At 43.0% G+C, this 14925-nt stretch overlaps 1 protein-coding gene across 4 annotated transcripts in view; it reads left to right on the top strand.

The window, feature by feature from the left end:
* Positions 1-14925, top strand: part of PDE8A (phosphodiesterase 8A) — a 148122-nt gene that overhangs the window by 18151 nt on the left and 115046 nt on the right. For 2 of the 4 annotated variants that reach the window (XM_083850688.1, XM_083850687.1), the window contains exon 1: positions 20-1498. The exons of 1 other annotated variant lie outside the window; for it this stretch is intronic. In XM_083850688.1, the coding sequence (XP_083706814.1) occupies positions 1238-1498 (261 nt within the window). In that variant the 5' untranslated portion in view covers positions 20-1237. One more of the 4 variants, XM_083850689.1, reaches the window with a different exon arrangement.

Here is a 14925-nt window from a genome sequence, read left to right as displayed (position 1 = left end):
AGGGCGGGAGGGAGGGGGCCGGGGCCGCCGCCGCCGCCGCCGCCGCCCGGTGCGGAGAGGCGGGAGCGGAGCGGAGCTGCGAGCACCGGCACTTCCCCGCTGCACGGCGCGCCGCCGCCACGGCCCTGCGAACGGGAGCCCTCGCCGCCGCAAGCCTTTCCGCCGAGCCGGGACGCTAGGATCGTTTTCCTGCCGCTTCTCTCGCCTTTCGCCTTTTTTTTTTTTTTTTTTTTAATCATCGTTATTATTATTTTTCCGTCCCGCATCACCCCTCCGGCCACACACTGCCCCCACCATGGAGGCCCTTTGATGCCTCCGCCAGCCTCGCCGCCTCCTCCCGCGGCCCCGGGCAGCGCTCCGAGCCGCCCCGCCGCCCGCCCGCCCGCCGCCGCCCCGCCCGGGGCCGGGGCCCGGCATGCCGCTGCGGCGGCCGGGGAGCGCCCGGGCCGCCTGAGGGGGGCTGCCGCCGCCTGAGGACGCCGGGACCGCCAATGTCACCCCCGCGGCCGCCCGCCGACGTGCCCCGCGCGGCGTGACGAGCGCCGCCGGGGCGGACCGGGCTCCTCGCCGGGATTTGTTTTTTTTTTTGGGGGGTCTTTTTTTTTTTTTTTTATTATTACCCCCTCTCCGCCACCGCCGGCTCCTCCGAGCAGCCCCGCAGCGCGGCCCCGAGCGCGGAGGACGAGGTGGGGAGCGGCCCCCCCCCGGGAGCGCCGCGGGGAGAATGCGCCGAGCCCCGGGCTAGGAGGGGGGAGATGGTGCCGAGCCCCCGGCCGCGCTGAGCGCCGGGGCTGTGCGTGTGCTTCGGGGCTTCTCGGGGCTTTTCGGGGTTATTTTTCCTTTTTATTTTTTTTTCCTTCCTCTTCCCCCGAAGGAAAGCAAGCCCTCCCAAGCTTCTCAGATGGCTTAGGAAAATCAGCACTAACCTGTGAAAACATGAAGTCGACCAGTTGTTGATCCCCCCCCCACCCGCCCCTCCAGCCCCCCCGGCCCACCGCTGAGGGGGCGACGAAAGGACCCGCTTCGTGGAGGCCGAGGAGAACAGACACGAGCCTGTCGTGTGCGAGGGACCGATGGCAGTGCTTCAGAGTGTAGCGGAGACGCAGGAAAAAGATTCAACCTGTTAACAAAAAAAAATTAAGCAGGGGGAAATACCAACGGGAAGGAAAGAGATATATATATATATGCACGTATATATATATACAATTTAGAAGTATTCCCCAGGTGGCCACAAAGCATGGGCTGTGCTCCAAGCATCCACATCTCTGACAGCAGAGTGGTCTATCACAGTAGCAAAGAGTCTGAGGAGTGCAATTCCCCTCACCAGACCAACACAACCATGTCTCAGCAGCAGCAAGGCAACCCCGTCCCAGGATTATTCATTAAATCCTCCAACACATCCACTTATAAGGTGAGGACTAATTCCTCTAAGAAAGACAAGAGGGAGAACAGCCAGAGCATGGAGGCAGAGACCCAGACCAGCAGATCCAGTGTTAAGGTAAAAAGGGTGCGAGACACGAGCGCTGTTTCTCTCAGCACACGAGTTGGCTGCAGCGGTCTAACCCAAGGAGTCCCCCCGCCTAAGTAACGCGTTGCGGGGGAGCTTTTCCTGGCTCGAGCTATTACTTTCGTTTATAAACTAATCCGTCTCATGCGATGACTTTGTGGATGTTCCCGAGCCTCTTCGCTCCTCGAAAGGGCTTTGGCAAAGGCTGGGAAGGGGAGCGGTGCGAGCGGCCTCGCTGGAGCCAGGGGCGCAGGGCTGGCTGCACGCAGCGGGCCCACGGCGGTGGGCTCGGCCGTGGGGCTGCGCGGGTGTGCTCGTGGGGGGCTGCCCAGCGCCCCTCGTGCTGCTCGGCTCCCGTGGAAGCAGGCAGACCGCAGCCCGAAGCGATCCGGTCGGTGGGCTGATCGGTTCGCGTAGCTCTTCCATTCAGAAAGTTGGAAGAGGGGCAGCAGATTTTGCTCCGGGTGCTGGTGTACGTTAACAACTTGTTGACCTTGTCTGTTGCTGCAAATAGAGTTTTTGTCTTTTTTTTTATTTTTATTTTTTGCATGTGTTTCAGTGTGTATACTTCTGTGTAGAGATGCAACACAAGACCTGTGTGAAATTGACAGACACATACTGAAAAAAATTGCAATCTGTGATTATTTTTTTTAAGTGTTAGTTGCATGTCAGTTTGCTTTCCATTGATGTACTCTTGGCTTATGCGTTATACTTTACTTCCTACTGCTAGAGTTTTTGATTATTCCATATTTTCTCCCTTGGCGGGGAGGGAACTATCTGTATTTTGCAAAAATAAGTAATTGGAAATATTAAAAAAAAAAAAGAAATGAACTCAAATGCAGTACCCCGGGGGATATTGTATAACATGGCTGATGAGCTCTGGGTTACTGTGATAAGGACTGAGATACGCACGCCGTAAATACAAGATACAGGCTTGAGGGCAGGCAAGAACTAGCAAAATGTCAAGTGTTTTGCAGACCCGGAGAAACTAATAATTTTTAGATTTCTGAGGGTTTTTACACACTTATTAAGGTGGCTTCTAGAATATTGACCCGAAGCAATTTTCTTCAGTACTATGGATGATTTTCTTCATTTTCCTCCAGATTTAGTAAGTACAGTTCACAGAAGTTTAAAAAAGGTGTAGAAAAAATGAGAAGACACTGTATGTAGTGACTCGAAGGAGGAATTAACAGCACCTAAGTCAGAATATGAAGGTCAACGGTGTTGTAGTAACGTAAAATTGAGTGCTAGTACTGTACAGGAAACTAAACTGTACAGCTCTGTTCACGCACAGTGGTCGTGCTTATGGTAACTGCAGTGGGGAAAGTTAAGTTGTCATCAGAATCCTGACAATTGCTTTAATAGCTTTATTTTTAATTGTGATTATAATTGTACATTAACAATATTTTGGTTTTAAACTTTGTAAAGTTTATATTGTGTGAATTTGTCTTCTGTGTGCTTGCTTATGGGGGGGAAAACAAACAAACAACTCCAAGGACTGTTTCCAGAAGCATAACCATGGAAAGCAGCCTTAGTTTTGTTGTTTGATTTCAAGAACTTAGTAAAAATTGTTGTTACCTGGTTTGGGTAATTCGGCCAGGTGCTATACGGTTGATTTTGGTTCGTGTACATGCTCTAACCTCATTGGCAGCTGTTCTGATTTTTATCACTCGGTCTTTTTCTGCCCTTGTCATCACTCTGAGCACATTGCCTGGGTTTTTAGAAATAAGAATGGAATTCTCTTTGTGATCAGTCGAGTACAAAATCTGATTGAAACATCACATCTACATGATTTTCGTGTGTAAAATCCTATCTTTAGAGATGCAAAGCAGCAATGTGCTTCATTCTCTGCTTTTAGCATTAGTGTGCATATTATGATCAGATTTACAGTTCATCCTGTGCTAGAGTATAACTGCGTTGTCTCAGAAATTGTGCTGGAGAGAGAGCTACACTTGTCATGGTACAGTGAAGTTGTTTAGAAAGAAATAAAGGGTGAGAGTGCTGAAGGTATGGGATTGGAGCCTGAAATCACTGAAGCCAAAAGGAGAATTGGGCAGGACACTGGGCAGTTTTGGAGTTAAAAGGATTTTTGATTTGAGAAAGAACTCTGAGATTTATGGTCCTATGAATTTGGGCGCTTCCACAAACTATTGCTGTTCTTTATGGCACCTGGGATACCCTCACCTGAGCAGAAGATGCTGCATACCTTTTGTGCTTCGGTGCTGCAGTCAGAACACGTGTGCACAGCCAGTTTACTGCCAGAATGGCATTCTCCTGTTGTTTCAGCGCACTGCAACTGAATTCACATACATTCTTTTGTCATACATGCACAGATTAAAGGCAAAAAAGTCCTATGTGAAAGCTAGGAACAAAACCTGGGCTGTAAACCTTGCATTTTCACTTCAGCTGGTATTAGCATTAAGTTTATTATTAAAGTGTAATAAGTAACACAGTGACTTTTATCAAATCAATTTGTTAGCTATAGCGCACATATTTTCAAGTCAGGCAGTGTCATAAGAAGAAATAACCCACGTTAATTGTAAAATGGCCTTATATATATTGCTGATTAACCCCCAGGCTTATTCTGGCTTTATGTTTATGTCTTATTATGTCTTTGTGCTGTTGGAATGGCAGAGGATCACTTCTCCAGATGTGTGATGTGAGTGTTTTGGGATTTGCACCAATTTACAAAGTGTAGCTAAAAAAAATCCTGTTCTTTCCTAATAAGGAGAAGGCTCAGTTAATCCATGGTAAACTTGCAGAGGAGCCCTGAAAGTGTGTGTGTGCAGAGATAAGTTCTGTAGTACCTAGTCCTGGTATATATGCGTATGGTGATAGTATGCGATAAGTGGAGGAGATAAATCTGTTTGGTCATGGCGCCTGTATCTCCCTCCTTGATTAGTAATTTTATGCGTGGCTTTCATTTGAAAATTCATGAGCAGCTTGGAATCAGTGCTGTACCTAAATAGGGAACCAGCCATGAAAACCCTCCTTTTAATTTTCAACAGATAGACTCCACAGCTTAAACTCTATCCTTTTCCCAGTGGAAGATGAGCGAGATTTACTCAGTAACAGTGACTGAAGTTTGATTATCCAGGGCTACATTAAAAATATCAAAGAAAACTTAGATCAGTCCTGTTGCAAAGGAGACATTTCCTGATTTTTTTCAGCTCTAAAAGTCTCAAGAAAGTGGATTCAGAATTGCGATAGCCTTTCATATAGATTAGTTATGATTTTCTTCTGCAGAAATTTCAGTAGCTGAATTTGTGGTAAGGGTACTTGGCTTTATAGAAATCTGCGTATACTCTTTTAGGGTAATAGCTCTGGTTAACATTTAGCATAAATAAGGATTAGCACGGTGTAAGGACTCGATGGGCATTTATGTAAAACTGCTGTGGGTAATCATAAGGGGATGCTGTCCCAGCAACGTGTGTGTGTCACTTCTATACTGCATTGGTATGCACTGTAGCACATACATTGCACATTTATTTTGCCCTCTCATTCTTTTACGTATGTGAGATTTCCTTCCTCTTCTCTTGTGTAACTCTCCCTGTCGTGTATATTTAACACAGAAATGTGTGTGTTTGGGTGCAAGGGGATCAGAGAGTAAATCCAAACTTCCTTTATTGCAAATTAAAAGTAGAGTTAAGCCAGCAGGGCTAAATTTGAAATAGCCTTTTGATTTATCAGCCAATATGGGATGAGTGGTTTAGATCTGTGGTGTTACAGCCAGCAAGTTTCCTTCATTCAAAACCTGTGAAATTGTCTGTGAATTTTACAGTCACTGCAAACCAATGGTTGCATAATCCTGTATATATAGGAGGACGTATGCTAACTTGTACCTTCAGTGCTGAAATGGATCTCATCTCAGCATTTAACAGCACATTATTTAGTCTGCTAAGCCGTCTGCTCTTTTCCTGCCTGTCTGGTAATCCCTTCCCCTTGCAACACTTCAGCTCTCCCTCCCTTTGAAACTCCCACACGTACTGTCCCTACTTCCAGTGAGGCCGTCCAGCCCTCTCGATTCCTCCCTGTTCCCACTGAAACTGCCCTCAGCCGTTCCCCCAGCAAACCTCCCCTCACCGTTTCCCTCCCACTTCCACTGACGTCAGCCCTCCCGTACAGAAATCCTTGCTCCCACTGAGAGGATCCTTCCCACGCTGAGATACGCTAACTTCGCTGAGTCCTTATGGCTCAAGACTTCCAGCCTGATGTTAGTATGCTTTTATTGCATGAACCCTTTTCTCCAGGGGACGGAGGGGTCTAGTTTTTAAATGGTATGGAGTGAACTGATGCAGTAACATGTGACCTTTCCATATTCATGCCCAGGTTAATATTTAAGGCTTTTCTTTCTTTCTATTTTTTTAAACCTTTTTAATTTCCTGTTGTTTGTAATGTAAACTGGAAAAGAACTGGAAATCACTCACAGCATATAGATTGCTACGCTATAAAGACAGCCTAAGATGTGTTTTCAACTTTTAAACCATCGGTTTTTAGTTCCTCTCCTGGTCGTGAAAACCAGCTCATGCAAAATGTGCCACTGCATTTGAAGGCAACTTCTTGTGTGACTGAGATGAGCAAGGTTAGATCTTGAATTTTTGGAGTACTTACTGTTGGTGGAAATTCCACTGAGACTCCTTCCACCTATAAATTCATGTTAGACATGAAACGCTGTCTTCTCTCTGCCCTTTGTGCTGTTCTTCACTGCCCCGGTCTGAACTTGCTTTATGTCTCTTGCCTGGCAGTTCTAGACTTAGTTGCTGATTTCTCAGCTTTACGTTTTTTGCCACCTGAATGTGTCAGTAGAGGAAATATTGAAAACAAACCTTTATTTCTCCAGTTCTATTTATTTAACTTACTGTGTTACCCTCTGTATCCTTAATTGTATTGCTGAGATTAAAATGCAAGTTCTTTCAGAGTGAGAAATTTTCTACTTGTCAAACTCTACTTGCTTGTAAGACATGCAGAAGAACTGGAGGTGATACAAGTTCTCCATCCCTTTCTACCGTTCCCAGTATTACCTGTGGTGTGAAATGCTGGTGCAAGGTGCTGGCATCACCTCACCATTCAAAGTGCCAGCACTTCAGTTTTTGGCATCCAAAATGCTGCATCTAAATATAAATGAAAGATGTGAAATGGTTACACCCACTTGCAGATACTTCATGTTCAAGATTTCAGATTGGCTTACAATCTGTGTGATTATGAAGAGTGTTTCATTAAGAAAGGTGCTCGCAGTCCACTTGAAACTTAGAAAAAATATTTTTTAGATACTGTTTTGCTTATATTATTATATTTTAGTATCGTTTTCTCATTTTCGAGTAAATGTCCATATTAAGAAAATGAGAGGTTGAATGATAATTATTTTTAACAGCCATTAACATTTTTTTATGCAACAGTTGCCACTACCAGCAGTGATAAATTATTGGTTTACTTTAGTTATGATATGAACTTCTGTTCGCCTCTCTCAGCTTTTACCTTGAGAAGGGACTCCAGAATTGGGCTTAAGCAGTACTAAGAATACACTAAAAATATTCCACTTTCTGAGCAGCTACATGCCAAGTGACTTTCAAATGAGTCCTCAAAGAGGAAATAAATATTTAGGGATATGGACAATTAAAGCTCTGATTAGCTTGCAACAAAAAGTAAAAGAAACCTAAAGCAAATATGATAATGAGCAAATTGCCCCCGAGGTAAAATTGTTTCAATATATAAGCTTTGCGTAAGTCATCGTTTTGTCAGGGGACAGTGCAAGCACCTGCATACCTCGGAGAACAATTTAGCATTGTGTTCTATTTTGGTGGTGTGCATGGATATAATATACTCATGGTGTAAACAGCTTTACCAGCCGTGGCTGGAACTAAATCATTGTTAGTAATGTTTCCGTGATTGCACATAAAACGTGATTTTATGTCCAAAGCACGATTTTCTGTGTGAATTGTGTTCAGTGTTTTTTTTATTTCAGACCCATTAATTCAGTGGAGTTTCACTAGGAATTTGCTTGGCCCCGTGACATTCTATTCATTGCTATCAGTCCATTGGGTAAAATAATTAGGTATCTTCATTTAACCATAATTTAAATTGGCATGGGATGACAAGATGTAAATTGAATAGCTTTCATGTGCATGACATACTGAATAGTTTGATTGCTCAGAGTCAGATTTTAAGCTTTCAGAGGCATCAAGGAGGCGATGTTGTTGAAGTCCTCTGTTTTTCAAAGATTTCAACATCCAGCCCCTTTTAGGTTCTTTCTTAAAATCCACGTTCAGGCCAAAATGTAAGAAATGATTATACATACGCTGTGAAGTTAAATAGCGGAGTCTCTAATTTGTGCATTCTTCCAGACCATCCCCTTTTACTATGGGCTGAACTGTTGGCCTTGGATCAAACTCCCAGGGCCTTTTCTCCTCTTCCTTGTAAAATCTGTACATATGTCACTGTACATAACATAAAAAGCTTAGCATCCTATAAACCAGCTCCTGTGTGTGTGGCTTTGTTTCAGCGGAAAGGATGAGGGCTGGAACCTACTTTTTTGAAATGGAAATGCATTGAATTAAGTTATATCTACTTTGAGTGTGATTGACAAGGTAGTTTGTAATGGTTTTTGATAGTCTTTTATGTGTTTAAAAATAGTCTGCATATATATGTGGAGAGAGGATGTCCTAGCAAGGCAAAATAACTTTGACTCGGAGAGGGATATTCAAGATTTAGAGGAAGTTTTGGGGTAAAATAATGTTGCTATTGAAAAAGACTGATGCTAGTGTGAGGGACTCTTAATTAGGGTTCCCATCTGTGCTTGGAAAAGGAGGAAATACAGCTTTTCAGTTCTGTTACTTTATTACATTATAGCCAACTCTTGAGCATTAGATCTCTAGAAATTAAGGTGACACGTTTTAGTTCATGTAAAGAGAGTCTCCTTGTTAATCAGATAGTATTTCATTCCTGAGTGAACAAAATGGAAAACCATCTCAAGGACATTATTTCTATTGTTCTGATCAGGATAGAAATAAATCCATTTGTTAAATAATGTTGAACAGATTGAAGTTGTATCTGTTTCTTTATTGGAAACAAGAATTCATTTTTTTTTTCGAAAGCAGAATTATTTTGCATTTTAATTTGAAGTTGCATGGGAAAATGAACGTTTTCTATACTTCGAAAGATCAAAGTAGGAAGTATTTTTCTTTATAAAACAAACATTTTGCATAAGTCTACAAACAGATTTCTGATACCCAGCTTTGTTAAGGGAAAAACGGTAACCTTGAAATCTTTTCATTGTTTGTAGAGTTCCCAGTTTCCTAAGTAAATCCATGCAAAGAAAACACAGAATCACTGGGCAAATATGAAAGAATGACATCCTCTGCTTCCCATTGTTCTTAACTTTGAGTTAGCAGTGACCTTTAGCTCCCTACTGGGATGCAGTGGAAATTTTATGAGGCCCCATCTTACTTGCCACTAAAAGACAACACATTTTCCAAGTTATCTATTTACCATAGCTTTCTGCCTTTAAGCTTGAGGTTCTGGTGTGTCTGATGCAGTTTCATCAGACAAATAGCCTCAGTAAGTGCTCAGCAAAGTAAACTTTCCTGGTACAGATCTTGTTTGAAAAAAATCTATACTTATGTTTTACTTAAAGTACAGCAACAACAACAATAAAAACGCAACCTTCAATTTGCATTGAATATGATCTTAATGTGTTCTGTATTCTGTTATGTGCATTGTCAGATAGAAGCTGTATTTGTACTGAATTACCGTGCTTGCTTCTCAGCTGACGCTGAAGTGCCGAACACTATTTTTGCAACAGTGGTTTTAATTCCGAGTGTTTAAATGGATAAATGTATCCGTGTGATAGGTAGGTGGGTCAGGATTCTGTCAGGCTTTGAAGCCTGAGTTTGCAGATGTTTATTTCTTCTTTTTTGAATACTCTGTCTGCTGGTTCAGTTTTTAAGACTTTTTTATTACGAAAAAAAAAAAAACTTTGGTGATAAATTCCACAAATGGTTGAGGACAACCACACCTAGTACTTTGGTAAGTTGAAGCAAAAGTGACTTGCTCCATACACTCCTGCAGCTTAACTGCTGATGAAGCTGTGCTTTTCCACTAGCTGTAATTTAGTGATAAATAGCTCAGGGTGGGGAGCAATACCGGGAAGTCCATGGGTACTGGACCCCAAAGAAGTTCTGCCATACACTTAAATGTGGATGGCACTGGGATTGCTGGCAAGATGTCTGTTTAATTTTTCAAAACAAAGCCAAGAACTATTTTCACGTACTGAAGAAGTTTATTGGAGGGTCAAATTCTGACTAAAGTTAGTTGTTCAACCCCTTTAAACTCTGTGGGCTCGAGGGACGTACCTGCGGCAGGGCTTGGACTGCTCTGTTTGCCTCTCGCTGGTGTAGAAAACAGCTCCCTGTTGGAGACAAGCTTTGGAAATGAAAATAGTGGCAATAATGGTTGTACTAAGGATAAGTTGTTTTCTGTCATTCCAGAAAGGCATCAGTGTAACTTCAGTAGGCAAGTTCCTGGCTATACTGAAGTTACTGGCAAAGTTCTCAAAATTTTCAGAACAGCCAGAGTTTGGTCTCTGGCCTGTAAGTAAAACGTACCTGGATTCTCTTAAGTGCAACCAGGGTATGTGCCCTTATGGTTGGGTACCTTGTTTTATGATTGTTTAATCTGTACTAATGCAAAAAACCTCCAATAACAGATACTATTAACTGTCTAATGATAGGAGTAATGGGATAGCAAATACTTTTTTTTTTTTTCCAGCTTCATATAACAGTGGGGACAGTTATTAAGTAGGAGCTGTATAAAGAATATAAATTGCTGTGGTTTCAGGTTATATTCCATATACTAGTGTGAGAGGCTACTGCTGATCTTAAGCATGCTGGCTGTCGAAGTTAAAACTTTGAATTTCTTGGAGTTCAGAAGGTTTTAATTTTGTACATATGTACCTGTGTTGTTATCCAGTTACATCTGAAGTGTGTTGGGATGTGTTAGGTTGCTTGGTGTTTTCTGGTTATAGGCAGTCTGTAGACAGCCCGACACGGCAGTGTGGCCAAGGCTGGAGGTACTGACCTGGTCAGAAGATCTAGGCTGCCAGCGGGTTATTGGGCATCTCTTTGGACGAGTCGCTGTATGCTTCTGCTTGCACGCTTGATCTTAATTATGTATCATGCAGGATCAAGGCCACCGTGTACCCGGGAACATGAGTTGCTCTCAGATCAAACTGTGTCCATGTAACACAGTGCTTCATCTCTATCTGCAGTCAGCAGAATGTGCTTTGGAGAAAGATGTAAGAGTCTATTTAAAGTTACAAAAATGAGAAGAGTTTTTCTTGTTCCTCTTCTGGACTGAGTCTGGACATACTGATTTACTTCTCATTTTTCACAATTTTGGCAAGTAGCATGATAATGATATTTTAATTTTATCTCCTTAAGACGTGGTTGCTAAGTTGACAAATGCAATAAAAACATTGTGCTCTCAAGTGGAATTTTTAAATGAATTTTTGATTTCCAAACCCCGTTCTGCCGTGGTCGTGCACGCTTACCACCGACACACCATCAGCGTGGAACCTTCGTGTATTGGTTTCTGCACATCCTGGTGCAGGGACCAAGAATAACTGATAAAAGTGTTTAAGATTGCAAGTGGGATGAATTGTAACCAAGTATAGGGTTACATTTTGAAGAGGATCTTCATGACCAGAGAAGCTAGTTACTTTTTTTCATACATGCAGTAGAGTATCCTGCAGATGGATAAAAATGTTGAGGGGTACATTGATACTTTAGAGGGACAAAACGTTTCTGAACCTGGGCAAAGAGGGTTTTGCAAACCTAAACAGCTTTTGTTTTGATATCAGCTGCAGTGAGAGGAAGAGTATGTCCTGAAAACTCAGAATCAATGCCTCCGTTGGTTCTGCTGCAACTCTTTATTGACTTAGTATTTGTTTTGTTTTTGCCTTTTGCTGTCAAAGTGATCTGTTTTCTGCAGAATTTCAGATAAAAGGGCTGTTCTGCTTATGCTGACACTGAGCTGTGTTATCGTATGTCCCCAGTTCTGGAGATGATGAGTCTTGTTCCTTGCTGCTCAATGCCATGGAGCCAAGATCTGTCACACAAACGGTGGTGCTGTCATTCACAGCCCCTACACCTCGTAATGTTTTCTGAAATATTATTGCTTATTACAGCTTTTTAAAATGAATGTATTAGAGCAGTAGGATGTTGGGAACCAAGGTGTCTCCAACGGGCATCTTGCGTAGCCTTTTCCACAGTACCCTGCCTCTGGCACTGGGACTGGGTAGCAAGAACCACCTTCTAGGGCAGAAGAGAGATTTAGGTTTTGTGATCCTTGTTAATAATAATAATACAAACTCATGAAGTTCATGAAAGTGCTTAGTGAGGAAGCTGACCTAATGCTCTCACACCTGGCTTTGCTGAGAAAGGAAAGGACAGGGCTTGCCTGTGAAGGACAAGAAGGTAGTATCAGCCTGTTGGCTTGGTAGAAAACACTAAACATGGAATTTTGGTGGGCATTTTTTACTCTTGGTGCCTAAAGCTAAATACTGATGCATTAGTTTATGATTTTTACTGAAAAAAAACAAAGTTCTGCTGTCACTGTTCATATAATGTTTGACTTTTTTTCTTTTTAATCAGTGCAAAACTTCAAAGTTAGAGTGGGGGAGGGAGCAAGCCCTGCTAGTGGTTGATGTGAGGTGTGGGAAGTCTAACAGCTTGTCTGATCCCCAGACATAGCCCCAAGTCACAGGGTAACCAGTGAGATCCATAGCTGGACTGTCAAAAGAATGTGCTGAAAATACCATCTCTTATTTTGCCAATTAAACTAAAAAGAACTTCTTTTTGAAGGTTAGACAGCTCTGAAGTTTTCTCCCAAGCTAATTTTGGCTGTTCTGATTCCTAACAGCTCTTACAAGGGTCTCCTGTGCCCTTTGGGGAAACTCGCTTCTGCTGTACTCTGTGGGACACTGTTCATGGGGTAGATTTTGCCTCATGGGGTAACCTTGCTGGTCTTAGTGAAGTAGCGAAGTTTAAGGACTGTAAAAGAGAAGTAAACCTGGTACTGATTCAGTGAACGGAGTTTTTTTTTTCCTTTTCTTCTGTGAGCCTTTGAGCTGTGATAGAAAGTACAGGCTGTAGGTGTTCAGATATAGCTGTGATGTCCAACTCCTTATTGTATGTATGGAAGTTATTTGGGATAGGAGATGCCTCCCCTGATACCTTGCACTACTCTGCATTGCCTCCAAAGTTTAATCATGAGGTCAAGAAGGGAGACCAGTGCAGAATCCATGTGATGGGATCCGGTGCTTGACTTGCAGGTCACTATGGCAAATGTTTTTGCTGGTAGGTTGCAGAAGTCTCTGCTGTGTCCACAGAAATAATACAGAGCAGGGTCTCCTTTGAGGTCCTAGAATTTTTGTGGCCTTTCCCTGTTTGCTTAGGGCAAGGAATCTTCACATAACAATGGGAGCGATTTGCCCTAAAAGGTTGAGAAACAAACCTCCTGTATTTTGCCATCATCAGCTGGAGCAATGGCACCGTCTCCATTACTCGTTTCCTAAAGTGTGTTTAGCAACGAGTCCATGTGGTCTTTTGCCCTTTCTCCGTGGATGACCTGCGGAGAATATAATTCCCTCTCAGGAAACCTGATACTTCTGGCCCTTTGCATTTTTTCCCCAGCTGACTGGCAGTCTAGCTGGCTGATCAGAGAAGTGCCCAGTTGCATCCGCTCGTTAGGATTCCCTGTGCCAGTGCTGTTGCATTTCAGGAAAAACGTACCACGGAAGAGCACTCTGTTGGTTGTGTCTGAAAACAGCTGCGATTCCCTGGCTGTGGACAATCACTTTGACTACACTAGGATCTACTTTCCCTTTACCCCTGTAACAATACAGTAAGTAACAGCAAATACTCATGTGAAATGTTACCTGGGGATCTTTAAATGCTTGGCTACTATTAGCTTCACGCTATTTTGTAAGAGTCATGAGGACCTCTAAAGTACCTCATTCCCTTCTTTTTCCCCCCTCCTTTTGCAGAGAGGTGGGTGTGGGTGAAGGGCTTGGCATTTTTTTCAGCAGCTTTCCCAGCACTGGGAGGTCCCGAGCCAGCAGGAGGAATTCCTAGGAGATTTTCCTAAAGGAGGGATCTCCACGGCTTGTTCTGAAATAGCTTAATGATTTTAAGGTAAACCAACAAAATAATTCATGGAGAGGTAAAAGCGTGACAGAGTATTGGCAGGGTAAAGCTATACGGTTAGCTGTATGGCTAACAGCACTGCACCTCTGCAGTTGTTGGGTGCTGCAAAAGATCTTCATGTCCTTAAGAGTCTGAGTCATGTTTGGGAAACCTTCACCTCTGTACTGAGGAATGAACTGAGGCCAGTGTTAATGGTTTGTTTAAACACAGGTTCTTAAACTCAGATTAATTGATTGGTATAACTCGGTTTGGTTACTACAGACATGTTTGTCCTAGAACAGGTGTGAGCAGGCTGTCCAGAGGAATATGCAAGTACAAGATGTTTGTCAATTAGCTTGCAGTTGGTTTAAATAGAAAACAATAGCTTAGCTTGGAATACCCTTAGGTCCTGTTTTTGAATCTAGTTTGGACAGGGTCTTTAATGCGCAAACCTGGCTAAAATACAGGAAGGACAGCAGTACGTGTTGAAGTGCTTTGTTCAAAGCCATGAACAACAGTGAGGAAATACATTTAGGGAGTACAGAGCAGCCTGGCCTTCATGATGCTGAGTTTTTCTGCCTTCATCCGAGTAGGACAGGCCCCTCAGATCATGGCTGTCGTGTCGATACACCCATCTGCAGAGCTCAGTCCTGAGCGCTTGAGGCTTGGATCTTCACAAAGTTTCCTCAGGAGGCTCTCTTTCCTCTCTCCAAATCATATGTTTTTCTGGAGGTCAGACTATCTTAATAAACCATTGCAGATTGTTCTCAACTGATTATGCATCTTAACTTTCTAAAAATAGAAAAAAAAAAAAAAAGAAAAAAAAAACTAAGTAGCTTCCAGACATGCCGGGATAAGCAGGGGGCTTTCTTCAGACACTTTGTGAAGTAGCACCATCTCATCACATGAGCTTTCAATTTCTCGGTTCAGAAAAGTACACAGCACTTTCCTACAGCGCATAGCTGGGCACTTTCAAAGCCTGCCTCTTCACACACAGTTTTTGAAAGATGACTGGTAACTAAACTTGGCTTAATTAAGTTGACAATTTCACAGCTACTTTGAACAGCTCATTATCTGCAGGCTACGGCGTCTCTGCAGCCAAAGCTCCACAATACATCACACAGTGAACCTGCTGACAAGAGGGTACAACTTCCAGCTCAGGCTTCAAGAGATCAGATTTATTACTGCAGTCCTGCTCCTTCTAAAACTAGTTAAGGCTCCTTTTACAGATACTGAAAA

The sequence above is a fragment of the Anser anser genome (assembly GCF_964211835.1).
Source record: "Anser anser genome assembly, chromosome: 10".
Lineage (NCBI taxonomy): Eukaryota > Metazoa > Chordata > Aves > Anseriformes > Anatidae > Anser > Anser anser.
Note: the sequence above shows the minus strand (reverse complement) of the source record. Positions and strands in the feature narration are given on the sequence as shown.